The sequence below is a fragment of the Hyla sarda genome, chromosome 2 (assembly GCF_029499605.1).
Source record: "Hyla sarda isolate aHylSar1 chromosome 2, aHylSar1.hap1, whole genome shotgun sequence".
NCBI lineage: Eukaryota > Metazoa > Chordata > Amphibia > Anura > Hylidae > Hyla > Hyla sarda.
This window is the reverse complement of record NC_079190.1, coordinates 27,274,036-27,296,249: the sequence shown is the minus strand read 5'-3', so window position 1 is coordinate 27,296,249 and position 22,214 is coordinate 27,274,036. Positions and strand designations below refer to the sequence as shown.

Sequence of the window (22,214 nt, the reverse complement as noted above, 5' to 3'; positions counted from 1 at the left end):
CAGGCAAGGATTGCCACCTCTAGGAGTCCTGGTATAAGGTAAGAGATGGCTTTGCGATGGTCAAGCAGAGAGTAGTCCACGTATAGGCCAAAGTTTGGTTCAGAGTCTTTGCTTAATCAATAGGCAACAGGATCGAGAGTTGAAAATTCCGGACAAACTGGGTCAAACATGAGCAAATAGAAGGGTACAGAACAACAGGTATAGTCGGAAGCCAAGAGAAAATATCTGTGGTTATACAAAGTAACAGTACTATGAGGGACTTTATTGTAGGTTTAAACTGCTATGGTGTGCACTATTTGGAGAGCTGTTCAAGGGATGCTATTGGAGGATCTAAATATATTTGCAGATCTAATTCTTGTGGGTGCATTATTTCAGGGCTATGTCTACTGTGGAGGGAACTATTGGGGGAATTTCTGGAGGCTGTTGACTTTGGGGGGGGGGGAGGGGAACGATACTGAGGGCTCTAATTACTTTAGGGGACAATGTTTGAGGGCTATCTATTTCCAGTGGCATTATTGGCAGATCTTATTACTGTAGGAGCACTATTAAGCACCAAAAACTCTGTGGGACCACTATTGGGGGGTAATTACTGTTTGGGGGCACTTTAGGTGGCGCAACTACTATGTAGGGAACTTCAGCATTGGAGCAATATTAGAGGGTAACTACTGTTTGAGGGGCACTAATACTGTATGGGGCACAAATGGGAGCATTATAACCATTTGTGGTAAAATTGATGGAATGGGTGAGGAATGTTGCTGCTACAGTGCAGAGCCTTACATGTTTGTCTAACATATTCTGTGGAGATAAGTTACAGCTGGGAGAAGTTGCCATAATGGCCCTGACTGGATGAGAAAGAAATGATGACTCCGAACAGAGAAGACGTCCCCTGTGAGTCATTGGATGTCACTGCATTGTAGTCACATAGGAACCAGGGTGCGCTCTAAGCAGCTGCCTACTCTTCCTATGGCTATAGCCGGCCTTGTTCCTGGGTCCACTCCCTTTTTTCTCCCTACACAGCTTGCATTGGATACAGGATAGGGGATAAGTATTTGATCGCAGGGGAAGGTCTAGCCACATGGATCCCCCATGATCTCCCGTATGGGGCCCCATCTTCCATGATGGCCAACTCAGCCAATCACCGGCCGCAATAATGCCCAGCCACAGCTGGTGATTGGCTGAACGGGACGTCACTTGGGCTCATTTGGAAAGGTGGGGGCTGGACGTGCCAAGGACAGGTAAGTAGATGCGGCCCCGTACAGGACCCCCATGATCAGGTAAGCATCCCAATCCTGTGGATAGAGAATATGTATCTGGTAAATTCTGGTCTCTGGACTACCCCTTTAAATATGAACAGGAATACATTACTGCTTAGTAATTTGTTTGCCTGATACAACTTGACCAAAACATAGTTAAGCCGCATAACAGTATGAAGCAGCACATGAATAACAAAGCCTCCATAGAAATACAGCAGTGTTTTAAAAAGATAAAACTGGAGAAGACATTTATTATTAATCTGGTGTCTCTACTAAATAAATAACCTGTGTGGGGTGATCAATGTTAACAAATAAGAAAATAAATCCATGTATAATTTATATGGAAAAGAAAACATTTAATAGATGTATTATTGAATATTATTGACTGGCTATCCTTGAAAATACACATTTCAAACCTGAAAACACAACAGTAGAAGCAGCAGAAACATAAACCGTTGGCCAAGACGCAATGGAAGAGTTTCACAACAAATTTGTCTTCTGTACCTGAACGTTTCATCTGGATTAATTGGATGGATTTGCATAATTATCAGCTCTGACCACAGATTGAAATGCAAACACTTTGTATAATGAAGACTGTACCTTGTGCGAGACGCATTTGTCATGTGTTTAAATAAATGTTTGAATTAATAGATCTCCTTCAGTAAAGGCCTAATGGCAGCTTGTTGGTATAAGGAGATAGAACAGCGCTGAAATAAACTTCTGGCAACAGTACAATATCATGCAACTTGAACTTGGAACAGTTCTTGGTAGTATTCGGTTACTTGGAGCGGCAGAATATGGTCACTAGTCTAAATACCCTTTACTTTTTATGGTACTAGTCACAATCCCCTTTACTTTTTATGGTACTAGTCACAATCTCCTTTACTTTTTTGCTATGCTGGCTCCTCTAGTTCTATTGGAATAGATGGCTTTGTCATTGCACTAGCTTGGATGTCCAAAATACTTAGGCAGACTGTGAAGATCCTCACAGGGAGGAGCCGTGGTAGACTGTATAAACTTCTCTCCACTTACTACTGTATGGACATTGCTGTGACCCATTCCAGAGAATGTTTTCCTATAGTTCTGTGGTAGGCTACTTGAGGCGATGGCATGTGTCCAGTAATGGTGAGGTGCTGTGACTAAAGTAGAGTTCATGACGCCAGGGTAGTGTTAACCTCCAAACTCCAAGGATGGTAGCTTCCTGGGCCAAGGACTGAGGCAATAATGACCACAGATGGAGATACAAACACTTTCTATAATGAAGACTGTACCTTGTGTGAGACGCCTTTTTCATGTGTTTAAATAAATGTTTGAGTTAATAGATCTTCTTTAGTAAAGGCCTAATGGCAGCTTGTTGGTATAAGGAGATAGAGCAGCACTGAAATAATCTTCTGGCAACAGTACAATATCATGCAACTTGAACTTGGAACAGTTCTTAGTAGTACACGGTTACTTATGGTGCGGCAGAGAATTGTCACTAGTCATAATCCCCTTTACTTTTTGTGGCACTAGTCACAATCCCATTTAGTTGTTGTGCTATGCTGGCTCCTCTAGTTCTACTGGAACAGATGGCTTGAGTATTCCACTAGTTAGGATGTCCGAAATACTTGGGTAGACTGTTAAGATCCTCACAGGGGTGAGCCATAGTAGACCATCCTCCACTTACTACTTTATGAACACCCTTTAACCCATTCCTGCTGGAGCATCCAGAAGAAGTTTTCCAATGGTTTGGTGTGGCGCTGGACCAGAAACTGAGATAAAATGTAACCCAGTGGATATGTGCAATGAATTCCCTTCTGTGTGACCCCTTACTTCTGGTTTCTGGTGTGATGTATCCTTACAGCAGGACTTGCTAGGCAAAATGCATATATACTTGGTGAAATAATGACCACACCATGGAGGTGTGCTTGATGGTAGCTACACCTGGGGCTCACCATGTGGCAGATTTCTTATGTTGTAGCAGGAGTTGCTGAGCACCATGAGGTGAGAATCATACTACACTTACTAGAGGAAAGGTCACGTCTCCTATCCCAGGCAAAGAGGTAAAAGCAAGGGTGCAGAGGTAGCAGAGGTTGCACCGAGGCCCTGTTGCATAAGGGGGCCCCAAGGCACATCTGCCCTCTAAGAGACCAGTAATACAATTGGCACATGGGGCCCTGTTCCAAATTTTGCATCGGGCTCAGAAGCTACAAGTACTTTGACTGGCTAAGGGCTGGACATGTAACCACACTCTGTTGTCTTAAAGGTGTACTCCACCCTTAGACATCTTATCCCCTATCCAAAGGACCATGTGACGTCACGGCCATGCTTCCTCAATGCAAGTCAATGGGAGGGGGCATGACAGCCATCATGACCCTTCCCATAGACTTGCATTGAGGGGGGGGGGGCGTGACTGTGACGTCACAAGCCTCCGGCGCTGCACCCGACACTCTAAATGAACACCGGATGCAGCAAGGAGATCGTGGGGGTCCCCAGCGGCATCAGACATCTTATGCCCTATCCTTTGGATAGGGGATAGGATGCCTAGGGTCGGAGTACCCCTCTAACATGTTCTGCAAAGCAATGCATTCTCACTCTGCAAAAGTAAACTCTATGTTCTCTGCAACAACCTAGAGTGTTTGCAATACAAGAATACAAGGCAATGCAAACAATACAAGAGAGTAGGGCCTCCAGGACTGCAGCCACCTGAATCCTGCTCTGTGCAGCAGCTGGTACGGCCAGCGCTGGGCCACCACAGAGCAATTACTGGGAACCACAGAGGAAGACAATGCTGAAATTTAACTCTGTGCTGTCCAGCCTCATTTCTGTAATACTGGTAAAGGAATCATAGTAAAAAAAAAATTGTTAATGAGGATGTCTACTTTGTCATGGGGCATAAAAGTTGGGTGACTCCCAAAAAATCCAGGTCGGTTGGCATGCCTGTTTATTGCCTTCTGTCTAATAAACTTTACTTCTTAGCAAACCTCGTAGCCTTCAACATCTGTGTGCTACCATTAGGAGACATCTCTGTGTCACACCTAATCAGAGGATTAAGACTTTTTCTCTGCCCTATCAGCCACCTACACACGCGGGCCCCCATATGTCATATTAGATTTCTGATGAGAAGTACCTGGATTGTTCGCAGATGTTTTGCGGATGTCTCGGAATATATGATTAATCCTTCTGAGGACCAGGTACGCTGACCTCCAAAGCTGTAAAGGATATGCGATACCGGCGAAAAGTACGGCCAGATGGAGGTAAATTATGAGTGACAGACTCAGCCTGGTTTCCTTTTATGTCTCCGTGTCAATAAATTTCTCAGGAGGATATCTGCACAGCCAACTGTGATATAGATTTGAACTAACAACTACAAGGGAAAGGCGGTCGGCTCCGGCTGCCGTGATCAGGATTATGCTCCATTAGTACACTGAATTTATTTGGTGTAAAATTAGATTTTCCACAATGTTGCACAACTGGGGAATGAAAAAGGAGCAATAATGAGACAATAATAGTTACCTGATACAAATGGATACAAAAAGGGTTCTGGCGATATATATCCCATGGAGCCAGTCAAAAATTATTATGGAGCTGGTCCATGAAATAAAGGTCACTTATCAATATGAAGCTGTTAAACGAAATTCCTAAATGCAATAGCTCAGAGGTGCATTAGAAAAACTGGCTCCCGTTATAGGGCCAAGTTTTGCTACAGTAACCGGGAAGCATAACTGGTTGATAGCTGAGAAGACTGTGTCTGTGGCAGGTTGGGCCTTGTGGTGCTCCCCAGCCCTGTCATGGTAACAGAAGGGTGTTTGCAGGGCAATTCCCACTCTCCTAGAGCTCCACAGGTGTTGGTGAATTCAAGTCAGTTGTGAAAATTGAATAAGAAACGGCTTGACTGGTTTCGATATCCTGACCAACTCTGTTGGCTGCAAACAGGCCGGAAGGGGCTTGGGAGCTCTTGATCTCAACATAAGCAAGATCCCAAAGGATGACATTTATTACTTATCCTCTGGGTATGCCATAAATGTCCCAGATAGATAAACACCTTTACGTTTTAATCTTCTTTGTAGGTGTATAGGAAATGTTGATATTTAGTGTCACATAGGGAAGCCCTGCAGCCCTGAGATCACTCACAACCTCTTTAAAACAGACCACCCCCAACTGGGTGATGGTAGTGAGGTCAAACACAAAAACACACCTGTACTTAGGTCAGGGGGAAAGGGTTAACCAGGGAATATATCACAAAGCAAATATATGTAAAGAGAAACCAGATAAACAAACAGAAAGAGCAAGGTCAGACAGGCCAAGTCAGAACAAGGAAGTCATGCAGTACCAAATAACTAAGCAAAGGGGTAGTCTGGAAACAAGCAAAAAAAGCAATGAGCCACGCCGCAGTTGAACACAAGAGGGTTTAGAGCTGCTGCCAGAACCAAAGGCGGACACCCCTGTTACATTTAGCTATTAGTATGTAGTTTGTAAATATAATTGGGAACGAACATAGAAGAATTGAATGGACAGGCAGGCTCCACTAGATGTTACAATGTTTACCCACCCAATCCTTTTGGAAGTCAAAAACCAGAACAGACTATAAACAGGCCGCATGTAGTCAAATTTTGCAGTCATAGCTTTAAAACCAATCCTCTAATTCTCATTAACCTGCCAGATGTAACTTAGCAAGATATTAGGGAAAAGGAAGGGAGGATCAGACTACATAGGGTTTGTCTGTAGTCTGTTACCATAGAAACACATAGGTTTTAAAAGAAGCTGTAGACACAAAACAGTGGGAAACGTTTACGAATACTATTTTAAAAGTTTCTCCATTTTACATTGTAGATGAATTGGAGCAATAACAAAATAACTTTAAGTAGAATGCATAAGGATTTGGGGGGGGGGGGATGGAGGTCAAAGTTAATGTCCCATGGTCGAGAGTAGTTTAATATAGCCTCAATAACAAGCACAATATGGGACATAGTCAAACATTTAACATCTTTATCCTATTATACATGAAATGGAAAGTAAATGTGGCATTTGATGTGCTAATATTAGCCTGCCTCCACATGAGGATTTTCATTAAGGGACAGACAGCGGTCCCACCGGTCTCTCATAATAAGATTATACACAGGAAATTAAGTGAATTAAGGGAAGTGAATTAAGTCAAGCCATTGTGATGAACATAGCCTATATAACGGTATGAACCAGAGCTGTACAAAACTATACACAGAGAGGCAACAATCCTATAGGACAAAAGTTAAAGTGAGACCTAAAATATTTTATTGTGATAAATAGTGAAGACATATATAAAAACTAAAAACATAGACATCCATATTGAATATATATAACATAATATATAATATAATGTAAAGTAATAATATATCAGCAGGGTCGACTGACCACATGGGCATTCTGGGCATTCAGGAAGAGGTCAAAAGGCCCAAAACGGGAAAGTGGACCATAGGCCACTTGTGTCATCAATAAGTTGCTCAGTCTTGGTTACCTCTCCTTCAAGATGCATAGACTCCTTGGCCCATTTGGTCATCATAGTCCCTGTGCTTGTTGTAGGCTAAGTGGGTTTAGAAACCCCTAACCCCTCCTTCAAATAGTAACCTCAAGGGGAAATAAGTAGACGCAACCCCACAGTTCTACAATGAAAGGGCCCATTTGGGGAAATTGAACGCAATTGACATGAAGTGAATTCTTTAGCTGCCATGACTTATCTCGGCATTCCCTACCAGAGATATCAGTGCTGCTTTCTGATAAGATGGGACTTATATGACTGCCATTTCATATGGTCCTGCATTTTCTGCTGCAGCATCTCTCGGGAGGGGTATGGCTGAATCTGGAAAAGAGAGAAAAAAATATTAATAATATTTTACATGACCTTTGTATGAGCATACATAAGGTGATATAGATAGAGTATCCCAAAAGTAGAAAACAAAAATAGACAAAAAAGGCCCTGCCTAGCATGAGTCTCATATGAGGTCAGGACTCAAAGTTATTATGATAGTAGTAAACAGATCCAGGCACTCATCAAGTTGGATGAAATAACTGTAGTGTTTATTCACACCAGGTTGTAGTAGTGGTACAGACAGAACGAGTTTCGACACAGCAGGCCTGAGGCCTGCTGTGCCGAAATGCGTTCTGTCTGTACCACTACTATGACCAAATGTGAAAAAACACTACAGCTACTGCATCCAATTTGGTGAGTGCCGGGATCTGCTTACTACTGATGCTATTGGTTTTGGTTCATAATTTTTCAAAGGAATAAAGGAAGAACAGCACAAAATAGCTTAAAACTGTAAGTTAAGACGCTCCAGCATTGTTTTTGGAAAATGCTAGTAAAACAGCTATGTCATGAAAGGTTTTGTTACCACCAAGGGGATTTTAGTGCTCTTACTACAGTTGTTGAGTTTCTGAGGGCCCCCTCCACAGTGCACAGCTAAAGTATTTCTCACTTTCTCCATTTTAGGGGGCAAGACCAGAACTTGGCTGTTTGCCAGTAGTACTGACACATGGACTTCCTTTCCCTTACTTCTCTGGCCTATCACAGGACATAATTTAATCCTTTCTGCTATGCCTAGTTATGGGGAAAATGCACTGGACTGAACAGGCAGACACTAAGCTGGAGAATGATTTACAAGGTGGAGAAAAATCTCAAAGATGATCAAGAGGCCACAAAAGCAAATTTTAAAGTGTCCTTGCAAAGGGTTTGAACATGTACTGTATGTTCTAGCAAAGTTACAGTTTTTTCTTTTTAATAAATTTGCAAAAATGCCTAAAATTTAGCACTGAGTGCAGAATTGATGGGAATTTTTTTTCCCCCTAGTAGCACAAGATCATGAAAGGGTTATTCAGCTTAGGAAAATGTATCCTTTGAATAGGGGAAAAGTGTCAGATTGCGGGGGCCTGACCACTGGAACCCCTGCAATCTCCTGAATGACATTCTACTTGTGCCCTTCATGCATCTCTATGGGAGGGCCAAAGCACTGTACTTGTGTATCTTTGACTCTTCCATGTCAACCACCGCTTCGTGTGGTGGTCGACACAGCTACATGCATGGGTAGAACCGGGGAGCCAGGCAGGAGATCGAAAGGGTTCCAGTGGTCGAGCTCCCTGCCATCTGACACTGATCATTTGCTGTACAGACTAGGACATGATTAGCAGAGTCATCTCAGTGTCATTAGAGCACAGGGAAAGTAATCATGTGTCTAGTACAGACTTACATCTAAGTGATGAGACTACAAATATGTATAGCAAATTTTCCCTTTAAAGGGGTACTTTTAAAGGTAACATTTTTTTTTCAAACCAACTGGTGCCAGAAAATTAAATAGATTTGTAAATTACTTCTATTTAAAAATCCTAATCGTTCCAGTACTTCTTAGCTGCTGTATACTACAGACGAAGTTCTTTTCTTTTTGAATTTATTTTCTGTCTGACCATAGTGCTCTCTGTTGCCACCTCTGTCCATGGCAGGAACTGACACAGACAGAGGTGCCAGCAGAGAGCACTGTGGTCAGACTGGAAAGAACTACACAACTTCCTCTGGAGCATACAGCAGCTGATAAGTACTGGAAGGGTTAATATTTTCAAATAGAAGTCATTTACAGATCTATTTAACATTCTGGCACCAGTTGATTAAAAAAAAAAATCCATCGGAGTACCCCTTTAAGATGGTACAATTATTTATAGTGCATAGTCCTACAAAAATAAGACCACATACAGCTGCAGCAACACTGAAGACTGGTAAATGAAAACAGTTTTCTGGCTATCAAGGCTGTAAAGATTCTTACTGCACAAAGGAGCTGGTATTGATGTAATAGCCTCTCTTCTTTATTGCGACTCCAATATAGGGTCAATGCATCTTTCCTATCATCTTACTTATCCATTTTCCACTTGTAGCCTGAACCTTTAAACTTCTTATGAAAGAGCGGTCTATGAGCTTTGCCCAAACTCATCATGTTTTATAACACAGAGAACCATATGTTCAATTTATGTTCCCTCCTATAGTTATAAACTTAGTCAGTTCTGGAGGGTAAAATAAAATCAGATTTATACATGAAAAGTAAGTATGTCTTTACCTAGAATTATAGCATAGGATACAGCTGAGTATTTGTGCTCTGAGCATTAGCTGTACATCAGAAAGTAGGTCTAATAAAGATGTTCTCCCTGGAAAATGGGACTCCAGATTTTTATATTGCGAGGGAAAATAGTAACATCTCTAGAATATAATGGATCCGAGACTACAATGTTGATGGTCTAGCCTAAGGATGAGCCATTCTGTGGGGGTCCTCTACCTGGCCTCCTGCCATTCAGCTGACCGAACGCTGCGCCTGGTGTGCAGGTTACTGCTACTCCAAATCGAGGAAAAAGGGACTGAGCTGCAATACCAAGAACAGCCACAACCAAATGTATTTAAAGGGGTACTCCACCCCTAGACATCTTATCCCCAATCCAAAGGATAGGGGATAAGATGTCTGATCGCTGGAGTCCTGCCACTGGGGACCCCAGCTATCTCCCTTGTGACATCATGGTGGAGCCCAGCTCGTAATGTCACGGCCACGCCCCCTCAATGCCGTCAGGCCCCCTCCCATAGACTTGCATTGAGGGGGCGTGGTCGTGAAATCCCGAACAGGGTGTGGCCGAGACGTCACAAGCCTCCAGTCCGCATCGCCAGACATCCGGCACAGAGCGAAGTTCGCTCCGTACATGGGATGTCTGGGGTGCCGCAGATCAGACAGCTTATCCCCTATCCTTTGGATACAGCATAAGATGTCTAGGGGTGGAGTACCCCTTTAAGGGTAAACAAAGAAGAGTCTAACCTGAGTCAGATCTGGGTCTGTCACCGTGATCATGGCACGTGGCTTTTATGTCCATAGTCACACTGAGTGGGTAATCATCTGTAAAAATCCTGTTCCTACTTCGAGAGTAAAAATTGTCTAGTCATAAGAGGGAAAAAGCTGTGCAAGGACTGTTATACAAACATTTACCTCTTTGTGGGGTTTCAGCCAGTTAGTTATGCATGGTTATCATGTTATGATCAACTTTAGGGTACACCCTGCAATAGGGAGCTGCGCCACACTTAACTATGAGGAAAGTCTTCTCAAGTAACTAGACCAGTTTTCCAACCTGTGTAGGTCTTCTACAGCAGAGAAGTCTAAATTTCATACAGAGGGCTACAGTAAAGCTTACCCCTGTTGCAAGTCACATCTGTGTTTGGAGTATTCCGGTTGCATAGACCATCACAGTTAACCTTTCCCCCCACAGACACCTCACCAAGTGTACCTCAGAGTCAAAGACATCTTGTCTTGTGAAAGTTGCAAAAGTTGCAAGGGCTTACAGGGCAACCAACAGGGTTAGCCAATTACAAAGCCATCCATGATATTACCGATGACTTTCCCCCATGGTTTATAATCCTCAGTAGGAATGAGTAAGCAGAGCTCGGTGAATCTGGTCTCGCTCAATACTTTAGGGCAAAAGCGACTCAATGAAAAAGGCATTTTGGAACTTTAATGCATGATAGGATGAGAAAGTAACACAGAGATGATGTCAGGGTAGCCCAGGATACCTTTCAGCTAGCAGCAAGATCACATGACCCCAGGTTAGCCAATCTCTGCTTGCATTATGTGACATACAGCTCCCAGACCAGTCAGGAGACACCATAGGGGTGGGTTTAAGAAGCTTCTCTAAAACCTCCTCCTCTCTGTTTTAAAACTGCAGTCTCATAGGACGGACTACCTGTGCTTCAGCTGGGACAAAGATGATGCTGCCGCCGGACAGGATTATGTTCATAGGCGTGCGCAGCCTATTGCATTAGGGTGTGCACCCTAAAGCACAAACTCACGCTGCGCGCGTGCATATATATATATGTATATATATATGTATATATATATATATATATGTATATATATATATATACGCACACAGTTAGTATAGTTCCCCCACATTAGGTGCAGTATAGTTCCCCCACATTAGGTGCAGTATAAGTCCCGCCACATTAGGTGCAGTATAGTTCCCCCACATTAGGTGCAGTATAGTTCCCCCACATTAGGTGCAGTACAGTCCCCCCACATTAGGTGCAGTACAGTTCCCGCACATTAGGTGCAGTATAGTTCCCCCACATTAGGTGCAGTATAAGTCCCGCCACATTAGGTGCAGTATAGTTCCCCCACATTAGGTGCAGTATAGTTCCCCCACATTAGGTGCAGTATAGTTCCCCCACATTAGGTGCAGTATAAGTCCCACCACATTAGGTTGGCAGTACAGTTCCCCCACATTAGGTTTGCAATACAGTTCCCCCACATTAGGTTGGCAGTACAGTTCCCCCACATTAGGTGCAGTTCAGTTCCCCCACATTAGGTGCCACCTAATGTGGGGGAACTGTACTGCACCTAATGTGGGGGAACTGTACTGCACCTAATGAAGGGGAACTGTACTGCACCTAATGAGGGGGAACTGTACTGCACCTAATGTGGGGGAACTGTACTGCACCTAATGTGGGGAACTGTACTGCACCTAATGTGGGGGAACTGTACTGCACCAGTACAGTTCCCCTACATTAAGTGCAGTACAGTTCCCCCACATTATGTGCAGTACAGTTCCCCTATATTATGTGCAGAACAGTTCTCCTACATTAGGTGGAGTATAGTTCCCCACATTAGGTGCAGTATAGTTCCCCCACATTAGGTGCAGTATAGTTCCCCACATTAGGTGCAGTATAGTTCCCCCACATTAGGTGCAGTATAGTTCCCCCACATTAGGTGCAGTATAGTTCTCCCACATTAGGTTGGCAGTATAGTTCCCCACATTAGGTTGGCAGTATAGTTCCCCACATTAGGTGCAGTATAGTTCCCCCACATTAGGTGCAGTATAAGTCTCCGCACATTAGGTTGGCAGTACAGTTCCCCCACATTAGGTGCAGTACAGTTTCCCCACATTAGGTTGGCAGTACAGTTTCCCCACATTAGGTTGGCAGTATAGTTTCCCACATTAGGTTGGCAGTATAATTCCCCACATTAGGTGCAGTATAGTTCCCCCCACATTAGGTGCAGTACAGTTCCCCCACATTAGGTGCAGTACAGTTCCCCCACATTAGGCTGGCAGTATAGTTCCCCCACATTAGGTGCAGTATAGTTCCCCCGCATTAGGTGCAGTATAGTTTCCCACATTAGGTGCAGTATAGTTCCCCCACATTAGGTGCAGTATAGTTCCCCACATTAGGTGCAGTATAGTTCCCCCACATTAGGTGCAGTATAGTTCCCCACATTAGGTGCAGTATAGTTCCCCACATTAGGTGCAGTATAGTTCCCCCACATTAGGTTGGCAGTATAGTTCCCCACATTAGGTGCAGTATAGTTCCCACATTAGGTGCAGTATGTTCCCCCACATTAGGTGCGGTATAATTTGCCACATTAGGTGTAGTACAGTTCCCTACAAAAGAAAAATAGACATGGAGGCCACCAGCATCTGGGGGTGCTACCTTCCTACTGGCAGGAAGAGGGGGTTAATTTGAGGGTACTACCTTCTTACTGGGGGGGGGGTTAATCTGGGGGTACTACCATCCTACTGGGGGGAGGGGGTTAATCTGGGGGTACTATCTGCCTACTCGGGCCCCAGATTAACCCCCTCCCCCCTGTAGGAATGCAGTACCCCCCAGATTAACCCTATCCCCCCCACCCTGTTAGAAGGTAGTACCCCCCTGATGACCCCCTCCCCCCCAGTAGGATGGTAGTACCCCCCAGTTTAACCCCCTCTCCCCCCCTGTAGGAATGCAGTACCCCCCAGATTAACCCTATCCCCCCACCCTGTTAGAAGGTAGTACCCCCTGATGACCCCCTCTCCCCCAGTAGGATGGTAGTACCCCCCAGTTTAACCCCCTCTCCCCCCTGAAGGAATGCAGTACCCCCCAGATTAACCCTATCCCCCCACCCTGTTAGAAGGTAGTACCCCCCTGATGACCCCCTCCCCCCCAGTAGGATGGTAGTACCCCCCCAGTTTAACCCCCTCTCCCCCCCTGTAGGAATGCAGTACCCCCCAGATTAACCCTATCCCCCCACCCTGTTAGAAGGTAGTACCCCCTGATGACCCCCTCCCCCCCAGTAGGATGGTAGTACCCCACAGTTTAACCCCCTCTCCCCCCCTGTAGGAATGCAGTACCCCCCAGATTAACCCCCTCCCCCCAGACCCAGTAGGCAGGTTGAAATAACATTCACTCACTCAGCGCGGTAATCCTGCGAACCGCGTACCGTCACGTCACGCTCTGGGGCCGGCGTCCTTGAATACAGCGTGACGTCCTGATGGTCATGTGATGGCAGTAACGCGCCGTCACATGACCGGACCAACTGAAGGTGAGCCGGAGCGGGGCGGGGCACAAACAGGAGTAGGAGGCAGCGCTGTGCGGTGCGCCTGACGGACAGGCGCACCGCACAGCGGGGGAGCGGGGGTCTGGGCTGGTGAAGGACGGTCGGGCACAGATGGGGGGTGCTGCGGAGCGTTTTGGTGTCACCCAGTGCAGGCCGCACCGCCACTGGATTAGGGTGTGCCTGGGCACACCCAGCACGCCCCGTGCGCACGCCTATGATTATGTTCTAGATTGTATGGGGACTCCTAGTGGTATCTCAACAAAATCAATCACTGAAAAAACTGGACTCACATGTCCACTTTAGCTAAATTCTACCTCATCAATACCAAAACATATAGCTAAAAATGTATATCTTTATTATATAAAAATTACAAAAAGTCTTAAAAACAGAAATAAATCATTCAGGTTAGAGAGTCTCCAATATCAGAATACTCTAATGGGCCAATCCCTACTCCTTTATACCCAACGCGTTTCCCCGTACATAAATAGAGGTACGGTTCATCAGGGGTTATGAACAGAGACAGAAGTGGAGAAAAAATTTTTTTCACAAGTTATGGAAACTGTCTACACTATTCCACTTTATATCACATGATGGTATACATAGCACAGAAAATGACATATATAAAGCACAAATATGGCACAAATAAAGCGCATAGCTGGCAAGCAAAGCAGAGAAAAGATTATAGCACGTTGTTCCAGTGGATCCAGCAATGTGTGAGTATCCTGAGGTTGAAGTCCCATCTCCGTCAAATAGACCAAGATTACATCAACAAATAGATGCAGGAAGGACATATGATAATAATGTCCATCCCTCTTTCATAATGGCCCCCACTGCTTACGTTATCAGTCTCCAACTGCATCTTCACAATGAATAGAAAAAAGTAGAAGGAACTCATTCATTTTCCCACTGTAAATACTAGTAGGCTTTGCTTATATATACAGTGACCCCCCTGACCTACGCTGGCCCCGACATACGATCATTTCAACATATGATGGCCTCTCAGAGGCCATAGCATGTTGAAGGCAGGATCAACATACGATGCTTTTGTATGTCGGGGCCATCACATAAACGGCTATCCGGCAGCGCAGACTGCTTCAGCTGCCACCGGATAGCCGTTTACGGTGCCCCGTGTGGTCCACTGACGATCACTTACCTGTCCTCGGGGCTCCGGCGCGTCCTCTTCAGGATCCCTGCATCGTCGGCACTCTCCATCGTCGTCATCACGTCACTGCGCACGTCATCCCGTCATCCAATAGGAGCGGCTTGCGTAGCGGCGTGATGGCGGCGGCGGAGAGCAGCAATGGAGAGCGAGGATGCCGGGGAAGCAGAGGCCTTGCTGGAGCGTCGGGGACACCCCGTGGATGCGGCGACAGCGATGGACGGCGACATCCCGGGCAGCGGTGACGAGCGGTGACGGTCCGGAGCGGTGGGGACAGGTGAGTATAACTTCCTCTAACAGTGGTCTTCAACCTGCGGACCTCCAGATGTTGCAAAACTACAACTCCCAGCATGCTGGGTGTTGTAGTTTTGCAACATCTGGAGGTCCGCAGGTTGCAGACCACTCTCCTATACTTTACATTGCACGGATCCCTCAACATACAATGGTTTCAACAAATGATGGTCCGTTTGGAAGAGATTACCATTGTATGTTGAGGGACCACTGTACTGCCGTCTCTTAACCAAACATAACATCTCAAAAACGGGCCAAAATAAGCCAAAGAACTTAGTCCCTTATTACAATAGTGAAGAAATTAAATACGATGTCCGTAACTTCCACATAATGTACCAGATAGTACTATATCACATTGACCACAGTTAGAGGTAAGTCACTGCCCCACAATCCGGCTGATCTCCACTTCCACTTTCTCTTGTTCCTGACCACTGGATATCAATGATCCTGAATGGTGGCCACCCGATTGTGGGGCAGTGACGTACCTCTAACTGTGGTCAATGTGATATAGTACTATCTGGTACATTATGGTACATTATGTGATATAGTACTATCTGGTACATTATGTGGAGGCTACGGACATCCTATATAGTTTCTGCACTATTATAATAAGGGACTAAGAGGGAGATTTATCAAAACCTGTCTAGGGGAATAGTTTCTGAGTTGCCCATAGCAACCAATCTGATCGCTTCTTCATTTCTCAGGGGTTTTTGCAAAAATGAAAGAAGCGATCTGATTGGTTGCTATGGGCAACTCACCTACTTTTCCTCTGGACAGGTTTTGATAAATTTCCCCTTAGAGGGGTATTCCAGGCAAAAAATGTTTTATATATATCAACTGGCTCCAGAATGTTAAACAGATTTGTAATTACTTCTAGTAAAAAATCTTAATCCTTTCTGTACTTATGAGCTTCTGAAGTTAAGGTTATTCTTTTCTGTCTAAGTCCTCTCTGAAGACACGTGTCTCGGGAAACGCCCAGTTTAGAAGCAAATCCCCACAGCAAACCTCTTCTAAACTGGGCGTTTCCCGAGACAGGTGTCATCAGAGAGCACTTAGACAGAAAAGAACAATCTTAACTTCAGAAGCTCATAAGTACTGAAAGGATTAAGATTTTTTAATAGAAGTAATTTACAAATCTGTTTAACTTTCTGGAGCCAGTTGATATATATATATAAAAAAAAGTTTTTGCCTGGAATACCCCTTTAAGTTCTGTGGCTCACCTTAGCCCGTTTTTTAGATGTTATGTAGAGGAGGCCATTTTGAAAGAGGGATGGACATTATTATCATATGTCCTTCCTGCATCTATTTGTTGATGTAATCTTGGTCTATTTGACGGAGATGGGACTTCAACCTCAGGATACTCACAAATTGCTGGATCCACTGGAACAACGTGTTATCATCTTTTCTCTGCTTTGCTTTGCTTGCGCTTTATTTGTGCCATATTTGTGCTTTATATATGTCATTTTCTGTGCTATGTATACCATCATGTGATATGAAGTGGAATAGTGTAGACAGTTTCCATAACTTGTGAAAAATAATTTTTCGCCACTTCTGTCTCTGTTCATAACCCCTGATGAACCGTACCTCTATTTATGTATGGGGAAACGTGTTGGGTATAAAGGAGTGATGATTGACCCATTAGAGTCTTCTGATATTGGAGACTCTCTAACCTGAATGATTTATTTCTGTTTTTAAGACTTTTTGTAATTTTGATATACTAAAGATATAAATTTTAGCTATATGTTTTGTGTTTTGGCATTTTTGAGGACTCCTAGTGGTCTTTTTTAATAATCCATGATTTCTATCAAAAGAAGATAAAAGTATCTGAAGTATATGATAAAGGTTATTATTTTGCCAAGACATACAAGATATTAAAAGTTTTTTAATCTGGCAGTGCCCATTTAAAAGAGCAGAGCTGCAATACCAACCATGGACAGATGTGGTGCTGTGTTAAAAGAAAGCAGCCGTGTTTATTTCCTATATCTGCATACCCTCTTAAAAGGAATGCTACAATAGAAGTAACCGCCTTGGATCTGAAGCTCTGCGATTGATTCCATAAGAAATATTCTCCAATCATTATGCAGACTGTTAATCTGTAAAGTTTGCAGGCGTGAAGCGATATTTTACAGATAAATCTTGTTTAGTGATGATGTTTCAAAAACTTAATTTCCAAAGTTTCAGGCACTGGCGGCTCATTTCAGGTATCAACTTTAATGTCTGTAATCTAGTGACAGGTGTCAGGCTTAATAGAATCATCACGTCAAACCCCCCCTCATCCCATCCCCATCAGGATAAGAGAGAGCACGGAAACAACCCGCTCCCACCAACATACCGTCACAGTGATATTACAGCTAAATGATCGCAATTGGATTTGGGTGTTTAATCAAATAAAAAAAAAATGAAAACAGAGATTGACAAAGTTTCTGGCTACGGTTCCTCAGAACGAGAAGTCAGACTTAGTTATAGGTTATGTTTGGAATATTAAAGGTATTTATCCAGGATGACAATCGCAAGGGAAATACAAGGGAAGATTCAACTAATGAAGTATAAATTTGCTTACGAAATACGCTCGTGAAATGAACGAGAAACCACAAGAGCCCAATATTTACTTCAATAAGATGAGATTTGGAGACTTTGGTCCTAGATACGGTAGATACATGTTAGATGGATAGATAGATATGAGATAGATTGATGATAGATAAATAGATATGAGATAGATAAATAGATATGAGATAGATAAATAGATATGAGATAGATATGAGATTGATAGATAGATATGCGGTAGATAAATAGATATGAGATAGATAGATAGATATTAGATAGATAAATAGATATGAGAGAGATGATGGCTAGATAGAGATAGAGAGAGAGAGAGAGAGAGAGAGAGAGAGAGAGATAGATAGATAGATAGATAGATAGATAGATAGGAGATAATAGAAAGATGGATAGATAGATAGATATATAGATAGATAGATATGAGATAGATATGAGATTGATAGATAGATATGCGATAGATAGATATGAGATAGATAAATAGATATGAGATAGATATGAGATAGATAGATAGATAGATAGATAGATAGATATGAGATAGATAGATAGATAGATAGAAAGATAGATAGATAAATAGATATGAGAGAGATGATGGATAGATAGATAGATAGAGAGAGAGAGAGAGAGAGAGATAGATAGGAGATAATAGAGAGATAGATAGATAGATAGATATGAGATAGATAGATATGAGATAATTGATAGATAGATACCTTTACAACCAGGTGAGATTTACTTAAAGGGAACCTGTCATCTTTTTTTCATGCTCAGAGCTGCAGAGATAGGCAGATAGCTTCACTGTCTCTTCGCTAATGGCTGTTTGCTAAGTTATAAAATCATGTTTTCCTTCCAAGTTCATGTGCCGTGGAGGCTGTGCTAAAGAGCAACATGCATCCTTCCTTGCTCCCCCTCTCCTCTTTGCTCTGCTAGATTGTACTCGTTTTGGCTTCCAGCACTGAGCCTTGTACACCAATCATGCAGGGCACAGAGGGGTGGTGGAGGGAGGAGGCATGCATGTTTCAGCTCAGTACCGTCTCTACAATTCTTTCTTTTAGAAGTAAAACATGATTTTGTAAAGAGACATCAGCTGAGAGACAGGTATTATTTGTTTTAGTGTCTGCTGCTCAGAGCATGATATAGAGCTGACAGATTCCCTATAAAACATCTTCTCATACAGTAGCACTAAGTATTTCTAAAATGTTTTTGCAATGTTACAGTAATATAATGTCAACAGTATAGAGTTAGGCAGGAATTAATCTGTTTCAGGTTCCTATTCTCTTCTAGGCCTGTGTTACTTCACATAGATCCGCACTAGCTTTACATGTCCTGCCTCATATCGGGCAGCTGTATTCTTCTCTTATTCTGCCCTCAAGGACTTTATTCTCAACAACACCTTTAGCCAAGATACTGCTCAGTAGGCTACCGATATCCCTTTTCTCATTCCACTAGTCCTGCCTCAAAATCTTTTCAACATCGTCAGAAGTATACCCTAAATTCTCCGGACACTGTCCTTAGGGAACCAATTATCCACCAAACCCTGCCCACCACTCTCAGAACCATACCAACCAGGCTACATCTCAGGCCTTATAATCCAGGCCATTTCACAGGCCTTCAGGATAACCAGAACCAGACCTTGTTGTAGCTGTCCACCATTCCCCTAGGACAAGAGACCTTCCTTAACCTCAAACAGGACCTAAACTTTCCCAAGTTTAAAAGGGCACTCCGGTGGAAAACACATCTTTTAAAATCAGCTGGTTCCAGAAAGTCAAACAGATTTGTAAGTTAATTATATTAAAAAATCGTAATCCTTCCATCCATCTGCTGTATGACCCATATGAAGTTGTATTTCTTTCTGGAATTCTTTTAAGTCTGACCACATTGCTCTCTGCTGACACCTCTGTCCATAACAGGAACTGTCTAATGAAGGAGAGGTTGGCTATGGGGATTTTCTTGTTCTCTGGCAGTTCCTGACATGGACAGAGGTGTCAGCAGAGAGCACTGTGGTCAGAATGAATTCCAGAAAGAAATACATCTTCCTGTGGAGCTGATAAGTACTGGAAGGAATAAGATTTTTAAATAGAAGTAATGTACAAATCTGTTTAACTTTCTGGCACCAGTTTATTTAAAAAAATGTGTTTTCCCCCAGAGTCTCTTTTTAAATACTCCAGGTTCTCCAGAGCTAGCAACACCTACAACCATTGTCAGGCCAACAATTGAACTACACGGCTGAATTCAAATGAAATCCAAAACAAAAAGGGTCAACACAGCTGATTCCGGTGGGAAATCCCATAGTGTGATCTAGCCTTAGACTCTCCTACACCCAGAGTAAAAATAGTCACTTTGTCAGCTCACCCCAAACCCTTCCCCCTTGCACTCACTGCTCTCCCATGGGCAGGTCATGTCTCCAGTGGACAAAATGTTTCCCAGCCTCTAGTTCATAGAAAGAAAAAAGAGAAAAAGAGGGGAATTTGCGCCCCTAGTGAAGGACGTAAGGGTTAAAAGTTTACACGTATTTTCGGTTAAACTCACCGGAGGATGTTGCGCTCAGAGCACAACACCTAAAGCGCTTGGTATGGTAGTAATTGCCAGATCCGCAGCCTCAGTCCTCTGGAGTCAGGCAAGCTGTCCCAGTATAGTATAGTAGCAGGTGTAGTAGAAAATTGGACCGATCTTGGCGCTGGAACTCCGGATAAGGTAAGTCAGGAGGACATCTGTATTTCTTTTTAAAAAGCTTTATTTGGGGTGCATAAGCTACGCGTTTCTGGTCCGAACCGGACCCTTCGTCAGGCTGAGTGTCCCCTTATGCACCCCAAATAAAGCTTTTTAAAAAGAAATACAGATATCCTCCTGACTTACCTTATCTGGAGTTCCAGCGCCAAGATCGGTCCAATTTTCCACTACACCTGCTAGCCTCTAGTTCACGAAAGCTTCAACAGCAACAGTCTGTCCCCTTTATTTCACTTTCTTAGTTATGTTCCAGTTTTACAGTCCTTATATTTATCTCTTGTAGACTATCTGCACCTCTCCCTTTTAACACTTTCTAAGGCTCCTCTCACCATTATTCCTGTTTTCAGCCACAACAATCCAACATGGTAGCATTGCCAGGACCCATGACCTTGTGTATAGTAGTCCTACTTATGCTCCAGGAATGGAGAAAATAAAGTGAATTTCCCTTCTATTACAATTCAGCAATACTTATTCCTTATAGTGATCCACACTGTGCCCCCTTGCAGTACCAAACACTCAGTAATGGTGCCCATGAGAGTATTCCCCAGCTCCAGAATAGTGGCCTAACAATTCAAATAAACTAACCAAACCTGGCCCTATTCCCACAATGAATACTGCAGTTTGGTAAAGTTTGGCATGCAATAGGACTTTGGGGAGAAACAGATGAGCACAATGACACAAAGGCTACGAGGATAAAGTGGCCTATAGCCAATGAGGGCAAATGATAAAGCAGCGAGTTGACAGATATCTGCTGCCCCCTAGTATTCAAATATATCTGTATCCTGAGGACACAAATACAGATGAAAATGAAAGTGAGCAGGCCAAAAATCCAGGGCTTGCACCCCAATTGCCAATGGTAACAATGCCCCTGGCAGATAGATAGATAGATATGAGATAGATATGAGATAGATAGATAGATATGAGATAGATAAATAGATAGATATGAGATAGATAGATAGATAGATAGATAGATATGAGATAGATAGATATGAGATAGATAGATATGAGATAGATATGAGATAGATAGATAGATATGAGATAGATAAATAGATAGATATGAGATAGATAGATAGATATGAGATAGATAGATATGAGATAGATATGAGATAGATAGATAGATAGATAGATAGATAGATATGAGATAGATAAATAGATAGATATGAGATAGATAGATAGATAGATATTAGATAGATAGATATGAGATAGATAGATAGATATGAGATAGATAGATAGATAGATATGAGATAGATAGATAGATAGATAGATAGATAGATATTAGATAGATAGATATGAGATAGATAGATATGAGATAGATAGATAGATAGATATGAGATAGATAGATAGATAGATAGATATGAGATAGATAGATATGAGATAGATAGATAGATATGAGATAGATATGAGATAGATAAATAGATAGATATGAGATAGATAGATAGATAGATATGAGATACATATGAGATACATATGAGATAGATATGAGATAGATATATTCCAAAAGAGAACCGCACTCCCAATGGTTGATGCGGGTGCAAGATAACCAGTTGGACAAAAGCAGCAGCACATCGGTCTAGATGAATACGTGTCAGGCTTTATTCATCAGATGTAGCGATGTTTCGACTGTCTCACGCGGTCTTTGTCAAGCAAATAAAGTGTACAGATGTTCACATTATATATAGTCACATTTGCAAAAATTAGCATAATTAATTATCACAATACAATAACAATATGATCTACAGTGATCATAAAACAATTCTACAAAACCGTGCAATAAAATCCATGCTAAGACACTATAAGGGTGACATCTAATAAAACATCCGTGTTTTACATATTGTTGTACAGTGGATAAAAGGTGCCGATTAGTGCATAAAAGGATAACAGGGGGAGGAGCTGAGGAAA

General features: G+C 42.8%; 1 protein-coding gene across 3 annotated transcripts in view; it reads right to left on the bottom strand.

Moving 5' to 3' along the window:
- Positions 1-6,105: 6,105 nt before the first annotated feature.
- The window catches only part of LOC130358323 (cyclic nucleotide-binding domain-containing protein 2-like), a 290,442-nt gene continuing 274,333 nt past the window's right edge, over positions 6,106-22,214 (bottom strand). For all 3 annotated transcript variants that reach the window (XM_056561430.1, XM_056561428.1, XM_056561429.1), the window contains one exon: positions 6,106-7,068. In XM_056561430.1, coding sequence (XP_056417405.1) covers positions 6,970-7,068 — 99 coding nt within the window. In that variant the 3' untranslated portion in view covers positions 6,106-6,969. The remainder of the gene's footprint in view (positions 7,069-22,214) is intronic.